Source organism: Equus przewalskii, chromosome 19, assembly GCF_037783145.1.
Source record: "Equus przewalskii isolate Varuska chromosome 19, EquPr2, whole genome shotgun sequence".
Taxonomy (NCBI): domain Eukaryota; kingdom Metazoa; phylum Chordata; class Mammalia; order Perissodactyla; family Equidae; genus Equus; species Equus przewalskii.
In genome coordinates this window covers 15,074,311-15,102,067 of record NC_091849.1, presented here as the reverse complement: position 1 = coordinate 15,102,067, position 27,757 = coordinate 15,074,311, and the positions used below count along the sequence as shown (strand labels likewise).

Here is a 27,757-nt window from a genome sequence, read left to right as displayed (position 1 = left end):
GTCCTAAAGGTAGGGATGACAAGGAACCAGCAACCCAGGAGGCACCTGTCTAACACAGAGATGCCTATTCCTTGCTCTGTACTTGCCTCTAGGGGTCTAATGCTTAATTGGTTCCAAAGAAAACAAAGGGATCGAGGAAGGCATTGTTTTACCTTGCTACTGGGGGTCTCCCCCCAACCACCACCTTATCTAATTGAACCAAACACTGAGTTTCAGCTTAACACCCAGGTCACTCAGCCAGCTCACCAGACGGGGGTCTGCTATCACTGTTGTACATCCTGAGGAAGTGCTTACACCGAGCACATTGGATAGAGGCCATTTTAATTCATTGATGAATTAACACAAAGTTGGCTTATGGCAGAACCTTCAAGTGTGCAATAAAAACACTTTAGCTGAATAACTTTACACACACCTCTTCACAATGTTCCTTCTCTCAGCTCTGGTATGGATTTCTGACTTTGCTTCACAATCCCCACAACTCTCACCTGGCTCTGCAGGAAGTGGGGTGTCTGCGGCTTGTTTTCCGTGGCCCACTACCACCCAACCTGGTGCTCAGGTTGCCCCAGGCCCACAGCCAATAGGTTTTATAGCAACCAGTCCTAGTCAAGGAAGCTGTCCTTAGTGCAACCAAAATTCAATAGTCAAGCTCTTATTTTCCCCTAGAGGGAGCCATTGAGTCGGATGCCTCCGCCCATCCTTTCAGAATCCAGAGGCAGCTAGGGAGCCCAAGAGAGACACATTTGTGGGTTGGGGATAGTCCATTTGGACTCTAACACTTGAATTAAAAAACAAAAGAGCCTGAAATGAGCAGAACTCCACTGGGCAGCCAGGGAGTTAGGGAGGGGAGGGAAGGCCTGCTGGTATGGCAGGCCCCTTCATTACAGAAAGGGTACAGACCCAAGTTTAGGAGGACAACAGCATCAAAACATTCACCAAAGCAGCAGGACAAGGCTGAGGTTTAGCTCCACTCTCAACAAGGAAAACCTGGTTCTGGCGGGAGTTCCAAAATCTCTTTATTACACCTGCTTCCACTACAGGCAACTTAACTGAGTCATAAATAGCACATGACCAACACGTACAATTCAAATGACACACGTAACCTGATGAGGAGTTGTGTAAGACCCTAAACATTCTTGCAGCCAAGGCAATTTCTCACATTTTCCTCTCTGGATATTCACTTTTCACTTTGCAGAACTTTAAAAGAATAGTCCCAATTCTTTGGCTTAAACAGAGCTTAAAACTCCTCTCTGAATCTTAGGAGGCCAAGACTTTTCAGCTACCCCCGCACGTTTTCCCTTGTGGCAGCCTATGCTCCAAGGTAACGCAGCTCAGCAGATATTCCGCCTGAGCGTGTCTGCTGGCTGCCCAGGCAAGTTGCTGATTTTCTTCTCCATGCTTCAGTTCAGCCACAGTGCAATAAATACGAACAGAGAGGTGACAGTGTTTGGCACAGCCTAATAATCCACATCCTGGCTTACCCACCACAGAAATTTCTATGCAAGTGAAAACCTCCTCATGACACTCTTGGAAAACTAGCATTTCAAAACCCTCTCTAGGTGTAAGCTCATTTGTTTTACAATCCTAAATTCATGTCTCTTAATGCATTAAAACGGAAGTTTAATTTCTATTTTAAGGAAATGAAAAGCAAAACATCATTAGCCCCTTTGGCAAACACTTACCTCACACCCACATTATTATACAGGGACAACCACCGCCCTGACAATTCCAGGGGCTGTTACACATGCATGTGCATCACAACAGACACAGCGTGTTTGGTATTATAAGGCTCGAGGTATGGCAAGGGCCCTCACAGTGAGAAAAAGGCAGAGGCAATGCACTTATCCACATGCTCTGAGTCTCCGAGCCTAGGACCACACACAGCACTGTGCGAGGTGGGGGGAAGCAGATATTTAGGTAAGAAGAGCAAGTTATCAGAGAGCGCTTCCTAGTACATCAGAGCCAAGAGGATAAAGTTACTTCTCAACAGCAGCCCATGAACACTGCATACCTCCATCCTGCCCATCCACACTCCATACAATCACATTCATCCTTTTCTTTTAGAGCGGAAGGAAAAAACTAATCATATTTGGAATTAAAGACCAGAGTATCCTTTGTCTTCTATGTAGTTGAAAAGATGAACGGTCAGATTCTAACCACTTGCACCAGGCAGTTAGAAAGGAATCTTCAATTTGCTTTTAGGGACCTTATTTTCAGAGTATAGCTGTCCCTCGCTATCCACAGGGGATTGGTTCCAGCATCCCCTGCGGATACTAAAACCCACAGATGCTTGAGTCCCTTAGTCAGCTCTCCATATTCACAAATGCAAAACCCATGAATGCAGAACCCATGAATACAGAGGGCGAACTGTACTTAATTAATGGGATTTGATGGTCTCAAAATTACTCTTTTGTTTCTCACACTATCCCTGTGAGAGGGCTTGGCATGACTGTTTCCAGATGAACAAGAGGGCCCAGGAGGGGTAAGCATCACATCAAAGTCTGAGTGAAGGTTGTGGTCAGAGCCAAACCAGAACGGGGAGCCCTGGGCCACCCCTCCTGGGTTGATGAGACAGGGAAGGGAGGGCAGGCAGGGAGGAGTAGGGCAGAGGAAGGAGTGATGGCAGGAACCCCTTGAACACCTGCACAAGTTACACCCACCTGCAGACGCGAATCTGAACAAAGCAAGCAAGCCAGGCTCCTGCGTTCACTCATGTGACAAGAGTCTGCTCTGTAAGGGGCACCCTGGATCTCCCCTTCAACTCCAAGCCTGTGAGTGAGACAGGCCACACCTGCACGCCATGGAGCAGGGGGCAGGGGTGATCCCAGAGCAAGGGGTACCTTCTGCTCCCCTCAACTCTTACTTCCCACTGTGAGAATTCCTCTTGTTCCGTTACAAAGTGGAATTCTGAATTGAAGAGTAAGTACTCAGAGCTGAAGATAACCTGTGACCTACTGAGACCAGAGGTTACTCAATCCAGCCTCATACATGAAAGTGAAAGAGAAAAGAAGGGGTGTGTGTGTTTGTGTGTGACTACAGAGTCACATATTCATCCCTTACCTGGGCCCCTTACAAGCCCTTCATTGCTGCCCCACAGATTGGTCCTCTCCCCCTCTGGGTCCCTTGTAAATTATTCTCTGAATAAACACCCGTAGAAGAACTCTGCACAGTGCCTACAAGGCCGACACTGGAGTGGGAATAATTCATCACAGACAGAAACCAAAGGGCTGGTGCTCCCTACGCTTTGTGCCTCTTGGTCCTGAAAGTCAGGCACCCAGGCTTAGGGGCCAATTCCACAATGATGCTCAGTTGGTCTCGCCAAGAAAACTGTGAGGTCTGCCTTTCAGGAACAGTGGAAAATGTTTAAAATATGCTAAAAGCACTTGGCTAATGTCAAGATAACACTGCAAAGGATGAAGAAGTCGCTATCTGAGGCCTGCAAAAACGTAAAGCTGAGGGATTCTACCTCATCCAACCACTCAGGCCCACCTCATTTTATCGTGCTTCACTTCATTGTGCTTCACAGATATTGCATGTTTTACAAACTGAAGGTTTCTGACAGCCCTGCATCAAGCAAGACTATCATCACCATTTTTCCAACAGCATTTGCTAACTTTGTGTCTCTGTGTCACATTTTGGTAATTCTCCCAATATTTCCACCTTTTTCAATATTATTACATCTGTAATGGTGATATGTGATTAGTCATCTTTGATGTTACTAACTGTTCTAATTGTTTCGGGGTGCCACAAGCCACAGCCATAAGACAGTGAAGTTAATCGATAAATGTTGTGTGTGTTCTGACTGCTCCACTGAGCAGCCCTTCTCCCATCTTTCTCCCTCTCCTCCAGCCTCCTTATTATAAGCACAGTAATACTGAAATTACGCCAATTGATAACCGTACAATGGCTTCTAAGTGTTCAAGTGAAAAAGAAGAGCTGCACGTCTGTCACTTTAAATCAAAAGCTAGAAATGATTAAGCTTAGTGAGGAAGGCATGTGGAAGGCTGAGACAGGCCAAAAACTAGGCCTCTTGCGCCAAACAGCCAAGTTGTGAATGCAAGGGGAAAGAAAGTTCATGAAGGAAATTAAAAGTGCTACTCCAGTGAACACACAAATGATAACAAAGTGAAACAGCCTAACTGGTGATGTGAAGAAAGTTTTGGTGGTCTGGATAGAAGATCTCACCAACCACAACGTTCCCTTAAGACAAACCTAATCCAGAGCACGGCCCAAACTCTCTTCAACTCTATGAACACTGAGAGTGGGGAGGAAGCTGCAGAAGAAATGTCTGAGGCTAGGAGAGGTTGGTTCATGAGATTTAAGGAGAGAAGCCCTTTCAAGAAGATCAAAGTGAAGGTGAAGCAGCAAGTGCTGCTGTAGAAGCTGCAGCAAGTTCTCCAGACGGTCTAGCTAAGATCATTAATGAAGGTGGCTACACTAAACGACAGATTTTCAATGCAGACAAAACACTGGAATTATATTGGAAGATGCCATCTAGGACTTTCACAGGTAGAGAGGAGAAGTCAATGCTTGGCTTCAAACGACAGGCTGAGTCTCTTGTTAGGGGCTAATGCAGCTGGTGACTTTAAGTTGAAGCCATTGCTCATTTACCATTCTGAAAATCCTAAGGCTCTTAAGAATTATGCTAAATCTACTCTGCTTGAGCTCTATAAATGGAACAAAGCCTGGATGACAGCCCATCCATTTACAACATGGTTTACTAAATAACCCAACAGATCTGCTCAGAAAAAAAGGATTCCTTTCAAAATATTACTGCTCATTGACGATCCAGCTAGTCACCCAAGAGCTCTGATGGAGATGTACAATGAGATTAATGTTTTCATGCCTGCTAACACAACATCTATTCAGCACCCCATGGATGAAGGAGTAATTCTGACTTTCAAGTCTAATTATTTAAGAAATACATTTCATAAAGCTGTAACAGCCATACGATAGTGATTCTTCTGATGGCTCTGGGCAAAGTAAATTGAAAACCTTCTAGAAAGGATTCACCACTCTAGATGGCATTTAAGAATATTCATGATTCATGGAAAGAGATCAAAATACCAACATTAACAGGAGTTTGGAAGAAGTCGATTCCAACCTTCACGGATGACTTTGAGGTGTTCGAGACTTCAGTGGAAGAAGCAACTACAGATGTGCCATAAACAGCAAGAGAACTAGAATTAGAAGTGGAGCCTGAAGATGTGACTGAATTCCTGTCATCTCATGATAAAACTTTAATGATGAGGAGTTGCTCCTTATGGATGAGCAAAGAGAGTGGTTTCTTGAGATGGAGCCTACTCCTGGTGAGGATGCTGTGAAGATTGTTGAAATGACAACAAAGAATTTAGAATATTACATAAACTTGGTTAATAAAGAGGTGGCAGGCTCAGAGAGTAGTGACTCCAATTTTGAACAAAGTTCTACTGTGGGTAAAATGCTATCAAACAGCATCGCATACTACAGAGAAATCACTTGTGAAAGGAAGAGTCAATCAAGGCGGCAAACTTGATTGCTGTCTTATTTAAGAAACTGCCACAGCCACCCCAACCTTCAGCAACGACCACCATGATCAGTCAGCAGCCATCAACATTGAGGCAAGACCCTCCATCAGCAAAAAGATTATGACACCTGAAGGCTCAGATGATGGGTAGCATTTTTTAGCGGTAAAGTATTTTAAGGCATGTTCATTATTTTTCTAGACACAATGCTAGTGTACACTTGACAGACTACAGTATAGTGTAAACATAACTTTTACATGCACTGGGAACCAAAAACTTCATGTGACTCGCTTTATGGTGGTGGTCTGGAATGGAAACTGGTACCTGCAATACGTATGTGTACACACAATTCCCTCTCTGTGTATTAACATAGTAGCATATTCAGAGAGAAATATTTCAAACATTACGAAGCACAGAAGGACCATGGTAAAGAACATTTCAACAACAGGAGGAATTCCACTATTTTCACACCATAATGACCATCTTTTTAGCCATTCTACAATACTACCAGTCAAGAAACCTCTTCAGTCTACCCACACCTTGCCCTGAATCAGTCTTTAAAGATTACAGCCTCTGGTCTATTCCAGGGAAAACTTTAACTCTAAGTTAAAATTCCTGGTGAGGAGAGTGCATCTATCATATGATCCCCATAGCTAGCACACTTTAAAATGGACTGAGGAACAGAAGCATGAGGGGTCAATGAAATGCCACCTGACCCGCTGTCGCTGTATGCCCCCAGGTACGTGTCTTTATCCCTACGATCTCCCTCTCAGAGTCCAGAGAAATCACTGTCCAAGGACATGAACACTGTGACAGCAACAAGGGCTGAGCCCCAGGCCATTCGTAAGAGTGTCCCCAACAGGATCTGTGTTATCTAACCCGACACTGCAATGAGGGGCAGTGGGAGCACTGAGCACAGTGTGCACCTGCCCTCAGCTGATAGGCAGGATGCAGATGCACTCAGCTGAGTAAATGCCCCACTGCACCCTGAGGCCCACCACATGCAGACCGCTTAGCGATGTGTGCACCCACGTGAGTCTTCTGCTCACAAGTCTTAGTGGAGAGATGGTAACTTGTCACATTGAGAAGAACAGATAAACAGCCCAGGACCATCTGCTGACAACACTGGGCAGTCTGCAGGCCCATTTCAAGGTGGAACTTATCAGCTGTCTGCCTAACCTGAGAAAACAACCAAATCCTCCCAGCACTGTGGAACTCATCTGGTGCCCAGGGCGCATGCAGTGGAAGAAGCACAGTGAGGAGGCAGACTCCCTTCCAACCCTCCTAATACATCCCGACACACACGATTCAACAGATCGCAGCACTTGGCACCTGCAGCATCCTCTAGAATGAATGCAAATCCCCCCACAGCCCACGCAGATCGATCTTCACAGGAAGAGAGGTGTGCAAACTCGCATCTCTGTGCAAAGGTACCTTCCTCTCTCCCGCTCTCACCTCAGAGCATCACTTCCTGCTTTTAGAACCCTCGAAACACGGATTTTGTCCGGCTACCACTCACATGTCCCCTTTAATTAACTTGGTGAAATGACGAGGTAGCATCTGGCAGGCATCCTTTGGGCCAGACTACAGTCACAGGTGCGGCACGGCCAGGCTTTACCTGTTTCCGTAAGTCCTGAGCCGACCGATGCAGAGGGGGGTGGTGGTGGTTAGCAGCGAGCCCCTTGGCCGAGGAACCCGGGGAGGGGGCCGCTGGGGGATGGGTCGCTGAAGCCTGCTCCCTCCGGCTGTCAGCCCGGTGATCGCTGTGCTTCTCCTTGCCGGGAGTGGCCTCTTTGCTTTTGTGTTTTTGAACAGGTTCTTTCTCCCGTGATGACCTGCTGGAACCATTGAAAACTGGAAAGGAAGAGAAAGGAAGAATGAAGTCACTACACTGATTATGAGGCCATGTAACCTAAACATCCTGATGTCAAAAAGAGACACAAAAGGAAAACATTCTGGAAGACTATCAAGTCTCATCCACTCTCAAGAGCAACCCCAAGTCAAAACACAACCACCACCAAAACGCAAAGTACAGAATAATCCTAAACACCTAGAGACCACAAAAATTTATGTTTCTAAGTCCCTACTAAAAAACCCCAGCAGCCCTTAGAATATCAACATCACACTTTAAACAAAAAGAAATGAAAATGAAAAAACTAATACAAATAGTCACATACCAAGAACAAGAGTACCTTGTGTATAAAGATAGAGGGGACCTGAAATAATATATTCTCAGATTTAACAGTTACACATTTTGAGGCTGCAGATGTGCTGACAGTTATGGGTCAGGCACACAACTGTTTTACCTGACCCATCAGTGACCACAGATGAAGGAGAAAGAGACATGGTAGCACTGAGCCAGACCCTTTTCCTATTCCAGAAGTCAGAAGAGCAGTAACAGCTAACACGTATTAAGTGCTTACCATGAATTAGGTGAACCACGCTAAAGCTCTGAGGTGCACTCAGCCTCTGAATCCAAAGGGAGAGGACATTGTTGTCATGCCCATTTTACAGATGAAGCCCAGAGGTGTGGAGAAGGTGAGCGCCTCGCCCAGGCCATCACCAGCACACCCAGGTAGGTCTGGCGCCCAAGCCTCCTCCCCTCCCCAACGCCCAGGTGGTTCTTGGTGCCAATGTGCAAAGTGTCTGTGGGATTCCACTCACTTACGGAGTTCAAAAGAGAAGGGTGATGCTCAGGGTTTCTACAGTAAGCTTCAATTACAGTGCCGTCGTGAGTTTTCTCCTCTGCTTTACAGCTGGGACTTGCAAACGTGGACAGACTCCTCAGGTCTGGCTCATCCATGGAATCAAGGAGCCTTTCACATCTGTTCCCCTTGCACCCACAGGGCCCCCCACTCCCCTCAAACCATCCCAGCAGACCTACTTCTTCAGGGAGGGAGGAAGGACACCCATGCCTGGTGCCTGGTCTGCTCCACCTCACAAGCTCCAGGCAGAATGCTAAGGGGAAGCTATAGTAAGCCCTTGTAGCTGTCATTTTAAAAACGCTCCTGTGCATTTCGTCACAGATGAAGCTTGAACAGGTCATTGTGTCTACCTGTCCATCAGGCACCTCCACTCCACACCCTCCCCACCCCAGAAGGGACTGGCAGAAGTCACTACCTGACCAGGTAGCTGTGAAGAGAAAATTCTTCCTCCTTCAAGTTGAAATCTCTTCCTGCTGGCTTGAAGAAGGACAAATCAAACTCACCCACTTTTACTGGCCCTTCAGACAGCTGAAAAAGGACATCTCTCTTTTGAGGATGCCTCCTCCAGACTTCTATCTACAGTTCCTTCAACACTGTCTCTCACCTTGATTTGGAAGGATCCTTTAAATTACGCTCATGCCTCACAGGCTGCAAACACTTTCCTCTTATCTGTCGTTTGATTTTGCATCTGCTGTGGTGCTAAATCTGTAACCCATTTTTTAAAGTTTCTCTCTTTGCGTTTATGCTTAGAAAGCCCTCCCATATTGTCCAACGGTAAAATATTCCTCCAAATTTCCTCCTTTCTGATTCAATTGCTTAGATTTACTGCTTCAGTCCACTTGTTATTACTTGGGGTATGGTACCACAGAGAGATTTACATTTTCCATATCTAGACTGGATGTGAACGTTGATTGCTACAGTAACGTTCAGTGCCAGTGATTACATATTCTAAACAAAATTTCAATACTGAAGTACACGTCATGCCACATCAAAATAAGGTATATGATCCCGTGTTGTGTGTGGTTCTACTGGATACTCTCAGTTACACAGAAAATGGAGAGCCTCAAATGGCTGGCATTTATGCTAAGTGTAAGTAATGACATATTGTCAGAAACCATCAATCATGCCCAAGCTGGCAGAATCTGTGCTTGCTTTCAAGACAAATTAAAAGCAACATCCGTAAGAAGTCATACTTCAATGTGATCGAAAATCAAGCTAAGAAACATGAATCCAGGCAATTCTTGACCGTTCACCAATTTCCTAAAGCAGCGAACACAGCTCCTTTACTGAAACACAGCACAGGAAGTTGTCGCATTTTTTTTTTTAATCTCAAATATCCCATACTCCTCCATGCTTTGTTACTACCACGAAAAAGTACCAGTTCTAAAATTACTTTCTCTTTGTTCAGTTAATAAAAATTGTATCCTATGGGTTTGTCCCCTTTAGTAACACCGTATTCTAGGAGGTCAATGCCTAGCCCTGTTGTCTGTAACTGGACAAGTTATTTAACCCTCAGTTTTCTCACCTGTAGACTGGGGATAACAGACGTTCCTATGTAGAGATTTGGGAAACCTTATTACTGCAAGTTCAAAAGAACCATCTCAGGTTACCATGTGATCCGACTGTGGCAAGACCTCCTCTTGCCTCTTGTGCACCCTGCAGACAGAGTACCAAGAAGGGCTTCCACACAGCCCAACAGCTGGCCTGAGCAGACTCATGGCAGCCTCTCCCACTTGACCCCAGCTGCCTCCCAGCATCCATTTCATGAGAAAAAGAAATGTTGCTAATGCCCTGACCGAGCCAGGAGAAATACAATACTGAAAACACATTCGACATTTTCTACTAGGTTAATGAGTGACTTGTAGGACCCTTGTGGGACCCAGAGACCCTTTCAGGGGATCCTGTGAGTCAAAACTATTTCCATAATTATACTAAGACAGTAATTTGCCTTTCTCACTGCAGTGATATTTCAATAATGGTGCAAGACCAAAGGTGGATTAGCAGTCAGGGAAATGCTAATCAAAACTGCCACAAGACAACACCTTCACTCACATCCACTAGGATGGCATCCTCAGAAAGACAGCTAAGGGGGGGTGTTGGTGAGGACACGGAGAAATCAGAACCCTCACACACTGCTGGTGGCAATGGAAAATGGTGCAGCTGCTTTGGAAGACAGGCTGGAAGTTCCTCAAAAGGTGAAACAGAGTTACAAGACAACTCAGCAATTCCACTCCCAGGTATGTACAAGAGAAATGAAAAATATGTTCACACAAAAACTTCTATACAAATGTTCAAAACAGAATTTTTAACAATACTTAAAAATTGTGGGGAAAAATCCAAAGGTTCATCAACTGGTATTTATATAAACATAATGGGGTATTATCCATCCATAAAAAGGAACTAAGTACTGATTCATGCTCCAGCTTAGATGAATGTTGGAGACATTATGGTAAACGAAGAGAAGCTAATGACAAAAGGTCACATACCATATGATTCCATTCATATGGAATGACTCAAACAGATCCATACAGAGAGACAGAAAGCAGCTCAATGGTGGCCAGAGGTGGGGAAGGTTTCAGGAAAATGAGAATGACTGCTAATGGGTATAAAGGTGTTCAGGGGGAAGGTGATGACAATGTTTTAAAGTTGATTGTGATGATAGTTGCCCAACACTGTGCATATATTAAAAACTATTCAATTGTACACTTTAAATGGGCAAATTTTACAGTATGTTAATTACATCTCAATAAAACTATTATGTTTTTAAACAACAGCAACAAAAGGTGGGCAAAACTGTAGTTGCCTTAACAGAAATCAGTGCAGTGGCACCAAACCATACTAATAATTATTGTATTCTTCATCACCAGTTATTAGCAGTTAAAAAAAAAAGCCAGTTACATTTAAGGGTGGAATGAAGCAGTACCAAGTGTTAAATGTCTTCTTCTGCATACCAAAATCCAATGGCTGTTTCCAGGGAAAAGCCCTGTTGTAACTGTTTAAGTTGCAAGCTGGCTATACTTTTTTATGGAATGATATTTCTATTTGAAAGAAGGACTGCTGCAGTTATTTGTCAGTCATTTTCTCAAAAATGAATAAAGGGAGCCTGTCAAGGAAAATAACTAACAGTTTTTGCAAAACTGCCACTGATAGCATTCACAATTTCAGGCCAAAATTACAATTTTGGAAAACCTTTATCTGCCATCATGAGTTTGACAGCCTCTCAACACTTAAAGACTTTTCTGATGAGGTCAGAGGAGAGGAGCTACGGGATCCTTTGATACTGTATAAGGAAAGGAGCCGACAACGGGAAGAGGTACAGAACTCAGCAAACCATTATTTTCAAATGATCAATACAAGATGTTACAAAATTGTGCATGGGTAAGAGATCCACTCAAAGTGGAAGGCAAACTGATGGACTTTAATGTAATGGAGTACGAAACGTTCACCCATGAGGTTCTCCATGAACCATGGAGGGTCAGACTCCCATTAACAACTGACCTTTAAGAAACGACCACTGGATGAGTCTGGGTGTAGTATAAAAGAATAACACCATCTACAAAGGCTCCTCCATTTTCCAACTGCGTATTTGTCCAAGATTGATTTTCTTCATATACGCCAACCAAATCTATATACTGCAGACGCTGGTGCAGAAGCAGACATAGAATCTAGTTGTCTTCTACTAAGGCAGACAGCAAAGAGATTTGCAAAACTGAAAAAGGATGCGACTCTTCTCACCAGTAGCTTTTTGGTTTAGGAATATAGATACTGTTCATAAAAATGTTGTGTTAATATGTAATGGGTTTTAAATGAGTATTTTTAAATTTTGTTTTACTTTTAATATGGTAAATAACAATAAAACAATCCACATTAACAAAAGCCATTTGGGCATCACTCAATAGTTGGTAAGAGTAAAAAGGGGTCTTGAGACCAAAGGCCTGAAACTGCTGGGCTACATCAATCTCCATCAATCTCACGGTTTCCCGGGGCCTTTGATGGACCCTGTACTTATGTCTATACCTACACATCCCGCAAAAAGCTCAGGCTCTGAGATGAAGCTACCTAAGTTTGAAGCCAGAAAAATCATTTGCTGACCATTTGACGCTGGGCTGGTGACTTGTCCAAGTATTCGCTTCCCCATTTACTATCTATCTCACAGACTTGCTCTGAGGACTCAGGGAGAAAGTATTAATGCAGAAAGGGGCTGAGCGGGGCATGAAGCAAGACCTGGGTAAGTGTTAGCTTGTTAGGATCACCACACTAATTCCAACAGAGTCAATGACCAGACCCGTAACAGGGCACTGCAGGAACCAGTGTTCAGTTCTACATCACTCCTTTCCAAATGAACCAAGGGGCACAGCCAGTTCCTAAAGTGAAACTTAAAGGAAATGCATTAGGAGCGACACTGTGGTTAGCCAGCAGTATCTTCCTGAGATCTAATAGAAAACAGAGGCTTCCTCAGCATTATCTGTACCTGAAATGGAATGCACAATTCTTGGATCCTATTCTAATGCCTTGGAGGAGTTTTAACGACCACCAACATCACCAAACCAACTCCTCAGGAAAATGCTCTGGAAAGTAAAGCCCTGCAAAACAAAGACAAATCTGTGGGGTTCTGGGATTAGACAAGAAAGTGAATCAGAGGGGAGAGGGGAGGCAGGTGCCACCACCAACACAAACCAATCTGGCTGCTCTGTGAAAGGCAGCCCTATTCTACTAAAGACTATGTTGATCAGACAAACAGAAAAGGAGAAAGTTTTCAAGGATACAAAAATTAAAAATTGAATAAAATTAACTTTCATTTGCAAACAAAGAGAGAGTTTTCAAATGAATCTACTTTGTCATCATCTTGCTATTTTACAGCAGCAATAGAGCCAAATGGTAAACACAGCCAAAAAGTCAAATCAAGTGTTAAATGGGAAGGGGGAGGGGCGGGCAAAGACGATGGAGCCAGAGACAAGGTATATTTTGTGCTCAACAGCTCATTAATTTTAAGTGTCGTGGGAACCTGCCAGTTTTGCCCCTCTGAGTAATTATCTTTTGTCTTAATTTGTAAGATTCTCCAGAAGGGGAAAGGAAAAAATACTCACTCTCCCAGGGAAAGACTAAACCCCGTGAACATGAGACAGACAGACAAAGTTGGATGTATGGAGGACCTACGCACATGGACCCAATTAAAAGGAATAATAGGGCTTGTTTCTTTAAGGAGAGAAAAAAAAACATTTATCACAGAGAGCCACATTAGGAAATTGTATTGTACCCAGATACAAACAGCTTTACATTAATGAACAGAGACAAACATATTGATTTGTATACACATACTCTGAAAGTTAAATGGCCTATAGACAAATGTTTCCACACCAGGGCAAGCAAAATCTTTAAATCCAAAGGCTGATATTTTGATTTCAAGTCACTTCATGCCTGAGAAGGTAAGATTTGCTCCCAAGAATGGATGAAAAAGAAATGGGCAAGAGAAATTATTTCAGAAACATCTTTACAGCAATCCCATGATCATCTGAAAGGTGGAAAGCTACCCTCTCCAAGGAAGAGCCCACATTTAAAGCTCCAGGGAGTTTGTACTAAAGGATGTTCCCCATATAAGCTCTGTTCACACAGTTGGACCCCGACGAGATTCCTGCGGGAGACCCATAAGGCAGTCTATGAAAAGCCAATCACGAGGTCTTTAAAAGCCTCCCTAAATACACGACCTCTTGCAGGGCTGTGATTTCTAGCTCCCAGATCAGCGAACACATCTGTGCCTCAATTCCCTCAACTACAAGCCAGCTGCCTCCCCTTATCTCGCCTCCAGGAATCACTGAAGAATTCAAAATAAAGTATATAAAATGCTTTGTGTTCTTCAGAGAAAGGAGTTATGCAAATATAAGAAGGATGATCTTTTTGAAAGCTCCTGCTGCAATGGCAAAGACAAGAACCACGTGTGAAAACAGTAATTCCCTTCAAACAGAGCTGACAGGGCCAGCAGTCCACTTCTGCTTGTCTCCACACCCTTCCCATTTCCAGATGCCCCGATCTTGCTAATTATCCATGCTAATAGGGGCACCTCATCTAAACACCAGGAGACAATCTGGACATTTTTTATTAGGTATGAATAGGAAAGCAGTCCTCGTTTGGCATCTGACAAAGTTACATGGTACCCTGAGATGACTCAGTGTCTGACCTGAGCTAACAGGGTTCTGAAGCCCTTATCTCCTCGAGAGGGAAATAGGGACAGAGCCTGTAATGTCTGCTAATAGTGACACAAAGGGCAAGAAGGAAAGGATGAGAAGAAGGCCCGAAGACTGGACTAAGCACAAAATTACAGAAAATAAGACCCGCTCCCTGCCCCACCCCAGACAAATCAAAGGGACAAAACCAATCATTGTAAATACAGAAGAATGGCTTACAAAAAGGAAAGGAGAAGCACGCCAAGTTTCTTATCTTGAGCCAGACATTTAAGTGTAAGCTTCATGTCATTACATGGCGTCCCTACTTGGGGAAGACAGACTCCATCAATTGGCTGGTATTAAATCCTTGTTACTGTACAAAAGCCACACTGGCTCCCTGGAGCCAGTTCAACTTTGAGTCACTATTGTCTGAAAACAATGGCATGTCTGCCAACCTGTGCCAAGAGTTCAAAAGGATTTTAACGCAGCATGTGTGAGTGCTGTAACCCGGTCTGCCCTGGGCAAAAACAGCTCCACTAACTTAGCCACAGCATTCATGTGTAAAACTAGGAAAGCAGCAAGGACATGTTTAGGTCAGCAGAAGCTCCATTATAATCTCGAAGGGAAGCTCACACTGGGAGCCCACGCGAAACCTACCGCGGCCTCCATGCACCCTGATTCCAGTATCACAAGCAAGCTCTGCTGGTTTATGCGGTGTTTGTGGAGTACCACTGGAATTTCTGCACGGTGAAATCTCTCCACCACTTTGGTTATATATAAAAAACAGGAAAGAAATCTATACACATAAATTTTAAAGCAAATTGAATTTTCTTTCCAATCAGAATTTGGTTGCCACAATCCCAATATATAAAACTGTGAAAACATTATGTGTAATGATGTAAAATAACTAAAAGAGTCAGATTTGCCATAAAACATGTTTCTTACATATGTTCCTAATAACTTCTGATACTGAAGTTTAAACGGGACACATGACCTTTATGAGAATATAAAGGTCAGGGCAAGAGAAAGACCATAAATCAGGATGAATGGCTTCTGTCATTGAAAAATGGTTTCCTGGCCCACTTGGCCCCCAAAGGACTCAAGGAAACAACCAGGCTGATGGCCTGATAGTGACTAACCCTCCCCCAACTTCCCCCCACCCCTGCCCAAATCCCCTAGCCTGTGCCCACATCAGGTGGCTCTAAGGCATCTGCATTCTCCAAAGGATGGGGGGGAGGGGCGGGGGGGGGGCCGGGGGTGGCAGCAGAGGATGTCTGAGAAAATGGCCTTTTAGGACAGCAGGCAGAGGGCTAAGAGGGACGTCACACTTCATCACTCTCAAGAAACAAGACAAGGAGTACAGAACTATGGGTTATACTCAGAAGAGGACATGCATTAACTTTTGAACAGATGATGAATAAAGTGTTTTTCCAGTTTGGGTTTCATAAAACCTTGTACAGTCAAGGATGGATGGCACATAATGATGGCGGTCCCATAAGATTAGTATCACACAGCCTAGGTGTGTAGTAGGCTATACCATCTAGGTATCTGTGAGCACGCTCTATGATGTTCGCACAATGACGCAATCACCCAATGACACATTTCTCAGAATATACCACGGTCATTAAGCAACACATGACTGTATTCAAGGGGATGAATTCTCAAAGACCAACTACATCTGAAGTAAATGGTAAGATTTCTGGCCCACCTCTGAATTTGAACAAGGAATCTGTAACTATTCACAACACACTAGGAGAGAGAGATCTTAAAAACGTGCACGAGAGTTAAACTGGAAGGCACCCCATATACACAGTCAATTATACAAGTTATAGAAGAATTAGCAATTTTCAGAATAAAAATATTAGAATGAAAAACTAAATACAACAATATTTGCATTATAGTAAGGATTGTTTTCAAGGTTCTCCAAATAAATATTATGGATCCACTATTCTATCACATACACCTCCACTCACCCTCCAGGAAACAGATGACTTTCAAAACTTCTATACACACATTTTATAGTCTCTGGGAACAGCAAGACTTCCCAAGTGGACTAAAAATTTCCCTTAAGACAGCTCAGATGAATTTAGCTGAAAATATTAAATACTGAGCAGTTTGGTGAACAGCTCACCAATTCAATTTACAATGTGCATAATATAAACATATCCCACCCAATTGTGGACAACAAGACTAATTGCAGATTCTGAAAATCTAATACATTATTACTAATTTCTTTAGAACTGCAGGGTATTAGAGTTCTTTTAGAAGAAAGAGTCATGGAGTGTGAGGCCAGGAACGGGACAGCAGCCAGCCTCCACTTTTTGAGAACTTACCAAGTTCACCACAGTGCCTGGCTCTATGCATCTGTCACTCATTTAGTCCTAACAGATTTTAGTTTATCTTTAATAAGCTATAATTCACATATCATGTAATTCGCCAATTTAAAGTGTACCATCCAATGGATTTTTGCATATTCGCAGAGTTGTGCAACCATTACAACAATCTAAGTTTAAAACGTTTTCATCACCCCAAAATGAAACACGATGGCCAATAACGGTCACTTCCCCTCCCCCCTTCCCAACCCTAACCCTAATGGAAAAAACTGGGTATTATCAGCATTTTACAGACAGGGAAACTGAGGCTTTAAAAGGTTAAATAATTGGCCCAATGACAGCAGATTACGAAGACACATCTGAGCCGGGAGCTTCTCGTCCATCATCAGGCACATTGACTAAGTGGGCTGTCACAGAAATCTGTATGGGCATCTCACCATAGAGGAGAGGGGCTCTAACATTCCCAGGAGGAGACATCCCCAAACCAAACACAAGAGGTGCAGGCCTGCTGTTCTATGTATGTCCCTAAAGGTCCTGCGTGGACCAGTGGAACCAGTGCTTAAGGAAAATGAGAAGAAGCAGGACAGGCTGATTATACTGATGGACAGGTGTCACTGGGGACCTTCTACCACACTTGAAACAGCTCACTCTGGTATGGTCAATAATGTCACATACTCACAGTGGTAAGAGTCACCTCTCAGAAAGCCCTCACTGTGTGCCAGGAATGTAAAAACACTAACTTTCCAGGATTCTCTTATCAATTACAAAGTTATTCTAGGCTTCCACATCTTTTTAATCACCTGTGGTGTTAATGTAACAGCCAACAGGCAATTTCTACCAGTTATGAACTCTTTCAACATAAAATAACTCATTTAGTTCTCACAAAAATCTATGAAAAAGGCACTCCTATTATCTCTTCTTTAAAGGTAAGAAAACTAGGGGCCGGCCCGTGGCGGAGTGGTTGGGTTTGCACACTTTGCTTTGGCGGCCCAGGGTTTCACCGGTTCGGATCCTGGGCGCGGACCTAGCACCGCTCATCAAGCCATGCTGAAGCGGCATCACACACAGCACATCCAGAAGGACCTACAACTAGAATATAAAACTTAGTACTGGGGGGGGGGGGGGAGGTTTGGGAGGTGAAGAAGAAGGAAAGAAAAAGAAAAGACTGGCAAGAGATGTTAGTTCAGGTGCCAATCTTTAAGGGGAAAAAAGGTAAGAAAACTAAAACACAGAAAGCTGTCCCAAAGTTGCAGCCATAAATGGAAAGACAAGATCCAGCACTATGCTCTCAACCACGGTGCCAAGTGGCCCCGAAGGCGGAAATGGTGGATGGTTAGGAACAAATACTTTCTAGCCCAGCTCCATGTGTACTCCTGCTCTTAAAAAAAATGCTCCTAGACCATATTTCAACTTTTTGGAATATTCACTTGCCTCAACAGGAAAAAAATGGAGCTGCCAAGTTAAAAATAGTAAAAAGGATATCTTATGAAAACACCTATCAAAGAAAACAGCATTTGTCAATGACAGAGTGTCTCCTCACTGAGCAGGGCTATGGCAAGAAATGCTGGCCCTGCCTGCACATCCCACGCCTCCACCAGCAGCTAGAGAAGGGGCTGAGTGCACCTTGAAGGCAACCACAGAGCAGAAACATGGTAAACTCATCCAAATGATTGCTTTCCAGCCCTTACACAACACAACCCCAGTGTGAATCCAAAAGCAATTAAATCATTCCAGCTGGGAGGCCCATGATATGTTGTTTAAAAGGTCTTCTGAAAAATGTCCCACTTCAGAAAGGGAGGAGCACAAAAAAGAACAATGGTCTCTGCTCTTCCTTCCACTTACCCTAAGTGCACAAAAGCATTTGAAGAATATACAAGAGGTGGTGATGGGAGCAATGATCTTTCACCAAGTTCTCCACAAAGGACCATGACACCCCTCCACAATGACAACACTTAGGAAAAACCAAAGCCAAATTCATTCCAAACAAATGTATCCATTCCTCCAGTCTACCTCACTTATCACACTAGAAAAAAATAACCAACGATGAGAACTTTTGAAAAACTAGGCAGTTTCAAATATTAACTTGTAACGTAAATACCCACAGAACAGTGTTTTGATTGTGTTGTTTTGTTTCCAAATAGTGATTACCTAAGGACTCTATTGTTAGGATCATTTGAGGTTCTGTGTATGCAAGAGTATTCTGGAAACTCTGAAGAGCTATCAAAATAGAAAGTTGCTGGAGGCATTGTTATTGTAACCCTTGAGTGTTAACCCAAGGTTAAAAGCGTGCGTGATGCTGTCCATGTCATTTCAGATTATGTATTTTAATAAACAAATCCATTTCCATTAGGATGCTCAGTGGATTATAAATGAGGACATTAGAGTCCTGTGTAATGTTTACGAAACTGAACATCTGCCTGGGGACACCAGGCTCTTGCAAGAGACTATTGGGGTCAGGGCTCCCACCACCAGAAAGACATGTGCTGTCACAGACAGGCCCGATTAGACATGACGGCAGCACAGTGGCAGAGGGCGAGTGGGGAGTGTGTTCTCTCTTGGCACTTCCTTCCCTGAGCCAGGCCACTGCTCTGCAGGGAACCCTGCTGCTTCACTCAGGGGCAAGTTCGGGGAGAAGCAAGATAAAGAAGGCTGCCAGTGGCAATTTGGGTTCCAGTTTCTTCAAACTAGCACTGCCTAAATAAAACTATAGACCTGGACATGCAGCCTAACCAGGGTGTTGGCCTCAGCTACCACAGTATAAAGTATTCATATCCCACATTTTGTCTTCTGGGCATTTATTTCCCCACCTTTCAGTGAGGGTGGTCCTCCTGGGTAGGATACAGATGTTGCTGATTTCCCAACATACCTCAACATCTCCACCATGCAAGGTAGGGAAAAGCGTCACTCTGACAGGAGAAACACCCTGTCGGGAAGAAGCATGAAAAAGCAGCTGGCTCTCCACCTTCTCAAGTGAGAAAGCCAAGAATTCTGAGGATGTGCTGGACCACACAATTACTGTGCCCTCACCCAGGTTCTTCCTGATAGAAAAGTGATTTTAATGCTTGCACATTCTTCTCCCAAGTGAGAAATCTAAAGGAAACGGAGATAATCTGTCTCGAGACTTTACTTTTGGGAAAAAGGAGGGCCCTCATCTCATTCCCAAACTAGACCCAGCCTTTTCAATCTGGGCAGGCAGATAACTTAGGGGAAGCTCAAGAGTGCTTCTTTTTCTACTTACGCTCATGAGTGCCCTCTAAAATCAGAGAATGGGGGTGAGGGGTGGGAGAAGCCTGGGGAGCAGGACAAGGGCTTAGAAAGGCTCCCAATGTCACAAGTGTCACACTGCAGGGCCCTCTAACCCATTCTGGGGACTGGCAAGTCCAATCACTCACCCACATGACTCAAGACCCTCTCACAGCAGCCTGCTGTTCCTGAGGGGCACCAAGCCACTAGTGCCTTGCCTTACAGCTCTCCGCAAGCCTGGAGCTCTGCAGGTGCTCTCGGAAACCAAGAGGAAAAGGTTCAGTCTTCTGAACATGAACTAGCCCTCCTCTGAACCCCAGACGGAAGAAAAAAGCTGGCTGGGGCAGGTCCTGGGTGAGCCTGGGGTCTAGCATTTACCTCATACACACAATCACCTACCATCTATCCACTTTCTTTAAAGATAAAACTACTGGTCCAACGTCATGCCAATAAACTAGGTAAACACCTTCTGTACTCCCACAAAGGACTTTCTATTTCAAAACAAGTGAACCCTGCAGGAGTATGTGTCTCATTCTGTTGTCATATATCACATGTACACAACCCCTTTTATAACTAGTAGGTACTCATAATGAAATCCTATCACAAGGAATTAAGGAATTCTGCTCTATATTCACCAAGAAATGGGTTTCAGTAAAAGCAAAGCAGGAAAGACAACTTCTAGCTGCCATGGGAATTGTTGCCAGCGTTTGACCTGTAGTTAACTGTAAAAACAGAGTTCTTAGTGATCCTTGCCTCACCACTTGGAGGACTCCTGTGTAAACCACCAGAGTCCTGGGTTTCCCCGCTGACATTCTCATCCTCTGGAGGAGGCACCGTGTACCAATGGGCTATTACAGGGGCAAGAAGACCATAGACAGGAATGTGAAGGAGCTGAAAACCGGGTGGGATATAAATGTTTTTAATTTGAAAAAGGCACTGCAGTCTCAGGGAAAGAAGAACGGATTACAGAAACAGAATTTTAGTTAGGGCTCTTCACCAGGCAAAACAGGTGATTTTGGAAAAGCCACTTCCCTTGCACACACAGCAACGCCCATCATCCATTACAAGAGATCTCAATGGTAACCATTCCTGTACATGAGACATGCAGTAATGGTTTCTTAATGCTGGGATATAAACGAATGAATGAACAAATGAATGCTAACCCACTCCATCCTGCTCATTTTATGGAAGAGGAGGAAATTAAGAATCAGAGAAGTTAAATGCTTCACCCAGGAACACACAGCTAATTAGCAGCTTTAAAAGAGACATTAAACAAAGCTCCTGGGGACTATTAATGCTGATAAGGACCTTTGCAGGAAATGAACAGACAAAAAAAGAAAACAAACGTGTTGGGCAACGTAGTATTACAGCATAATTTCAATTATCTAGAAATGGTTGGGGAAGGATCAATATTGAACAGGAGAATACTCCACAGCTGAAAGCTCAATTTTCAAAGATTATGACATTTGAGTTGTACCACTTGTGGGTGACGAGCTTCTGATATCTATAACTCCTTTCGCCATTGTTAAAAATAATACCTTCAGGAGTGTCATTACATTCTCCTGTCTGGGGACTGACTCCCAAGCATTGCTAGGGCTTGCTTTACTAAACTGCTGACAGCAGTTTGTTTCCTTGTCATCTGCCTTCTTTAGATAAAAGCGGACGCAGAATAAAGAGGGTGATGCAGCACACCTAACGAGGTGAGGAGAGCTCAGTGTGTTTCTGAAATACTGACCTAATCTGAGGCTGAAACTGGCCTTCTACAAAGTTAACTTTTCTTTTATCTTTTTTTTCTTTTTACCTTTTGACTTCTCTTTTTCAACAAATCACCATCTTCCTCTGACTCACCCGAAATTGGAGGAGCATTCCTAACAGCCAAGACATTTCTGAGCTGGCTTCAACTCCCTCTCCTCCACTGGCCTCACAAAGAAGACTGCAATCCTGTGGGTTTTCACCATTTGGCTTCCAAAGACAGGAACACCATGTGGCAAGAGCACCAGGAGACCCAAGCAGAGCTGTGTATCCCAGGCCGTGGCATATGGAGCTGGCATTTCGACGTTGTCTACCTGACAGGAGAGCGGTAACTCCACCACCACAGCGCAGACTCTACCCAGCCCAGAGTGCAATTGTTCACACTCTCATCCTTACAACAGAAAGTGTGTGGGCCCAGAGGCATTTCGAAAACTTTGATGCTTGGCTGCAACCTGCCACTTCTGGTGAAGGGTGCAAGACATCCGATCTTCTACTCCCTCAACTGTAGAGCAAGAAAAGCACCCGCCCTGACCACCTCAGGTCCACGCCGTTGTAGAGCAGATAGAATCTAAAGAGATAATGTAGGTGAACACATCCTGAAAACTCTAGTATTCTTATTGTCATGCATGGAAAACAGCCCTCAATCACACCCTCTCACAAAGGAGCAGACTTCTGAGAGACCACCTCCTAAAATAAAATTAGAAAAGCTACCCACGAACTATGAACACCCCTGCATGTGCGGGGAACAGACAGCCTACACACACATCTCACTTAATCCCCACCTTACAGAGGAGGAGCTGGAGGATGAGAAACGTTAGTACTTGCTCAAGGGCAGGTAGCTGGCAACCGGTAAAGGCAGAATTCAAAGCCAGGTAGGCCAGAGTCAGAGGCCTATGCTTTGAATCACTGTGCTATTCACTCCTCACAGCCTCATCTCCCAGTTTTATCATAAATGTCAAAGGTCAAAGGCTGACTTAACTAAATTGGAATAAGCAAGAATGACTCAAGAGCAGGAAACTTCAACTAATTCACTCACAGCCTCATCCCATGTCAGTTTAGCCCACAGAGCACTGAAGACTGACATTTCCAACTGCACTTGTATTTCCAGTGACACCAAGCCATCCCTATCTGTCAGCTATCTGTCTGCTTTGACCTTTCCGGTTCATTCCAGTGATGCCTCCTTGATTAAAACTTTGGAATCATGTAAAGATTAGTGCAGCAGTCTCTTCACGGTTTTTCACCGCTCAGCTGCGCCCATTCCCATCTATCTTTAAGTTCATCCTTCCAAAATACAAGTGTGATCACAGTACACCTTTGTCAAGAAAAGTCCTTTCCTTCAGAAAGGAAGACAAAGAGGCAAAGAGAGAAAGAACCAACATGGTAACCTTTGCATTAGAAGACTCCCTAGCACTAAAAGTCGGGGCATACTTTCTTTTCATAGGATCTTATAAAAGATTTGGTATTCACATGCCAGAAAGTGAAAACAAACTCAAAAACCCATGAAGACACACAAAAACCACAAAACACCATTTTTAATAGAGCCCAAACACTTGAGAGTACCTCAGCTGCTTATACCCGACAGCTCCTTTTTATGGAGAATGTTTGTACCTGAGTATGAGAGAAGGCTTATAAAAGTCATATAGACAAATGGCGTGACACAACAGGGGGACACATCGGAAGTGACAGGAAGTGACTATGTGAGAAACACAAAGTGACAGGGGCGGGGGGGGACGGGACGGACGGGTAGTGTCCATGAACCAGACATTAAAACCTGTGTGATCAGGACAACACGTGGCTGGAGCCTGAATGTCTTAGGGCAGTTCTGATGGGTTTGCCAGGTGGCATCCCATACCCTAAGCTCCTTTAAGGAAGAGCATATATGCCTTGTTCATCCGGATTATATTCCAAAGCACTTAAACTAGCATGGGGTCTTACACTGATTTTTCACACGCACAGAAGTTAAACTTATTTTATGTTAGAAACAAAAGTTAACTCCATAAAATTCCATAAGTGGTTAATATGGCAATATCTTACCCTCAAAGAGTCTACAAATATATTTTAGTGCTTTTCCCAATAAAATAATTCCCAAAGCTCCCTTCCAAATCCTCCAGAACTACAGTAACTTCAGGGGCACGCAAACACAATATCTTCTCCAATACTTACAGGCATTAAAAATGCACAAACTAATTTTGCTTTTCTAGTGAAGTTGGTTTGGTGCTTCTATTTGACTTGTTTGATCTTTTGAAGATCCCAAAGTGGAAAGACTTTACTGACTATGGTGTTTGTTTAGGATATAAAAGGATGTGAAAGGTCTTCATGCCCATGGCAACAACAAGAAAACCTTAGACAAAATACAAATTCATACTTTCCTACAGGGCTACTGAAGAGCAGATGAACTGAATTCCAGAGGGAAATGCCCACAGGGGCCAGGCCCTGGTGTGGCAATGGGCACACTTGTCGACTGAGAGACCATGCACGGATGAGCTGGGGCATTAGACAACAGTATGGTATTGCATACTGGAGTCTGGAAGACACTCAAACATGAGGACAGATCACTTTGGCCTGCAGTAATCTCCCTCTCAGCCATCCCCCAAAGTTTAGGTGTGTGCATAGCCCCATGGGTTCTCACTATGATGGGTTCTGGGACTCTACTGGAGCTGAATCCAACAGCAAACTTTGGAAGTGCTGCCAACTCCTTTCCAGCTCAAATACTGACATGATCAAAAAGGCAGAGGCTTGGGGTTTGGGAGCTGAGTTAACTACAGATGAACTCAATGTAAGTAAATATATAAGGCAAACACTCTAGGGGAAATCAGAGTGGTCAGCTCTTCGTCTCACCTGCCAAAAAAGGAAAGAGCTTCACTCCCTGAGAAACAAAAAATTATACTGTAGAATACAGCACACAATACAATTCACAATATCTGAATATAAATTTTTAAAAAAGAATACAAGACATAACTAGGACTCATAATCAAGAAAACACAGTCATTAGAAGTAGATCGGCAGATAAGAGAGTTACTAGAATTAGCAGATAAGGACTTCAAAAGGGCCTTGAAACTTTGCTCTCTACAAGACTCACTAATGAAAGCACAGAAATGTTGGTAACTATGAGTGGAGTTAGTGTACTGATGAAGCCCAGCTGGCTTGGGGATGGTCCCCATTGTTCCTCTATCTTACGCTGTATCTCTCCAGAGGCACAAGAGAGGACACCAGAATCAGGGAGTAAGAGTGAGGAAAATGAGAAAGAGAAGAGAGAGTAGAAGAGCAAAGTCAGAAAAGGCAGTAAGAGGAGGCCTGTGGGTTCTCACACTTCAGACTCCCCCCATCTAGTCCTTGCAAACTAGAACAAAAGACACACACCATCCTAAGCCGCCCCAAGTGAAGAGACATAAAAATTCATCAGTACACAAAAGGACCCAAGGGTATTTCTGACAATATTTGAAATAAGAAGCAAATCCTGCAAGTGAAACTTTCAAAACCTTCTTAATTGCCATGCTATTTTTTCACTCACACAGTACTATTTAAAATAGTAAAAATCTCATAACATTTTTCAAAAATTAGAAGTTTACCTCTGTGTTCATGCATGTGTAAATATATGTATCTGTAGATACAGACACACCTTCCTGGACTTCTAATGACAAGAATGGTCAATGCAAAATTGTTATCCTCTTGCCTTAGATGAGAGAACACAGCTAATTCCATCACCCTCATTCCACCCGCTTCACATAACTCCCTGTCATGTGCTGCCAGATACTCATGGCCCCTTCACATCATCACCTTTGGAGCTCATGGAAAAAGAGAATTCAAGATAATAAGATCCACACACATGAAAGATGACAATTGTTGACTCTGGAAGGAGAATCTATGAGAAAATTATCTAGTGAACCAACAAGCTCAAATAAGCAGGAAAAAGAAAGGTTTTGGAGAAGCCACCAAAACTGCACAGGTACACATGGAATTAACTCACCTGATTGACATGACTGAGGAATTCACCTACCAATCACAGTAAGAGAATGAAAATTAACATCTCAAGGAACCATTCTGATACTGTACTGATGAAACATATGTCTATCATGGACAAAGACTAAGAGATACGAGCCTAACTTCCTATTTTGCTCGTATTTATCTCTCTTGATTCATATAGAAACAAAAGTAAAACTAGAAAATTAAACCCTCTAAAGAACTTTTTTGAAAAATCCCTAAAAGTCTGCTTCCTTGCTTCACTCTATCTCAGAAAGCTCACCCATTCTGTCCGCTTCAATCAGCAGCAGCTCGGTGATGATCAATTCCCAGTCTATTCTCTGTATTTCTCCTGTCCTTCGCCATCACCACAAACCTAGCAGATGATAAACTTCTTTACTACCCCTACACATCAACTCCCTTCCTAATTCCCTTTCTATTCCCTTCAACCCTGCCTCTCTAGGCAGCTGTGAAAAGCTGATCATTTTTGCTTCAAAGGGTCTCTTGAACTCATCAAACCACTGTATGTCCTTAAGTTCAACCTCGCATCAGCCAGTTTCCGGCTGGAATCCTTGGACTCTCATCATCTTTCATTCCAGACTAAACTGTGTTGTGGGAAGAATCATTCTGCACTTGATCTATGTCATCTTACTTCCACATCTAAAATCATCAACAGTTCCCTATTCTCTACATTTGAATTCTTCTTCCTGCCTAGCAGAACATCTCATCAGCACTATCCTGTGGCTCCCAGTCACCCGAAAGGACACGTCCCACACTGGTGAGTCAGTGTGCCACCACCCCCACAACTAGACAACATTCCACATTCCACAGTTTATGTGGAATTTCACCATTCATTACTTCCCTAAAAAGTTCATCTTGACACCCGAACCTGTATTCCAACTCATATATGCAGCTCTCTTTCAATTATCAAGATTCCTGATAACCACAACTCCAGGTAAAAAAAACTCTCTTGAAGGGTTAAAATTAAGTCACCATTTTTAATTATACACTGGGAGTGTTAAGTCCATCTCCCAAAGTAAACCCTAAGTCCTCAAAAGACGGTCACACCTTTACCACGTCTATATGCCACTGCAACAGCCATAAGCAAGAAGCAGGAGACATGAGCAACCACTAAATCGACAAGGCAGAAACGCCCAACAGTAACAAAAGCTGGACCCAGATTCCCACAGTGTCTAAGCTATGCTTGCCCTGAGCCTCTATTTCCCATGGAATCCAGAAAGACAAGTGGTAGCTCAGTGCATAGCCGTGGGGTGAAAAAAAATGAGTAACTTTCCTTTGCCTCAATCACATATCAACAACACTGATTTTCTGCCTTTTGTAGATGGGGACTCTCTACCTCATAGGGTCTCTCTGAGCCCTATATGAAATATGTTGTCTAGCAGAGAACCTATAGGAGCTTACTAGAAAACAGCCATAATATCTCCCTACCACATTCGCTCTGCTTCACTCTCCTTTTCTTTCCTCTTACTTCCTTTCCCCATCCCATGCTAATCCAATTAGTTATCAAGTCCTATCAAAACTACCCCTGCAAAATTTCTGTATCTACGTCCTCATTTTTGAACTTATAGCCTCCTCTTTATATTGCCATAACCAACTTCTAGTCCCTTGTTACCTACAGCCAGGTAATTGCCTGTAATTACAGCTTTTGAATGTGTTTCCTCTTCTTCAAATCATTTTCCTTTATGTAATCCTCATAATCGATGCCAGCTTAATCTTTTCAAAACACAACTCTAATTAAATCACTTCCCTGTTGAAAAGCCACTGGGCACTTTCCACACTCAACTTATTTAAATAGTTTTCTCTCTGATACCCAACCTTTTGTCCTTCTCCTCTTCCTCGACACCATAGCACTCGAGGAAAAATTGGTCTGGTTCATAATATACACACATTTACTTTATTTCACATGCTGAATAATGGTTCTTTCTACATGTGTTAAAATCACAAAAACAAGGTGATAACAAGTTTCTACACAAAATCTTCTTGACCATCCCTATTTAGATGTGATCTCTTCCTCTTCCGATTCTACGATCTGCAGCTCTTATGAACTTTATCATCTCCAAAACATAACAATATCTATACTC

The 27,757-nt window shown here is 43.5% G+C and overlaps 1 protein-coding gene across 11 annotated transcripts in view; it reads right to left on the bottom strand.

The window, feature by feature from the left end:
- Positions 1–27,757, bottom strand: part of JARID2 (jumonji and AT-rich interaction domain containing 2) — a 255,994-nt gene that overhangs the window by 30,993 nt on the left and 197,244 nt on the right. For all 11 annotated transcript variants that reach the window (XM_070585077.1, XM_070585082.1, XM_070585075.1 and 8 more), the window contains one exon: positions 7,120–7,355. In XM_070585077.1, the coding sequence (XP_070441178.1) occupies positions 7,120–7,355 (236 nt within the window). The remainder of the gene's footprint in view (positions 1–7,119; positions 7,356–27,757) is intronic.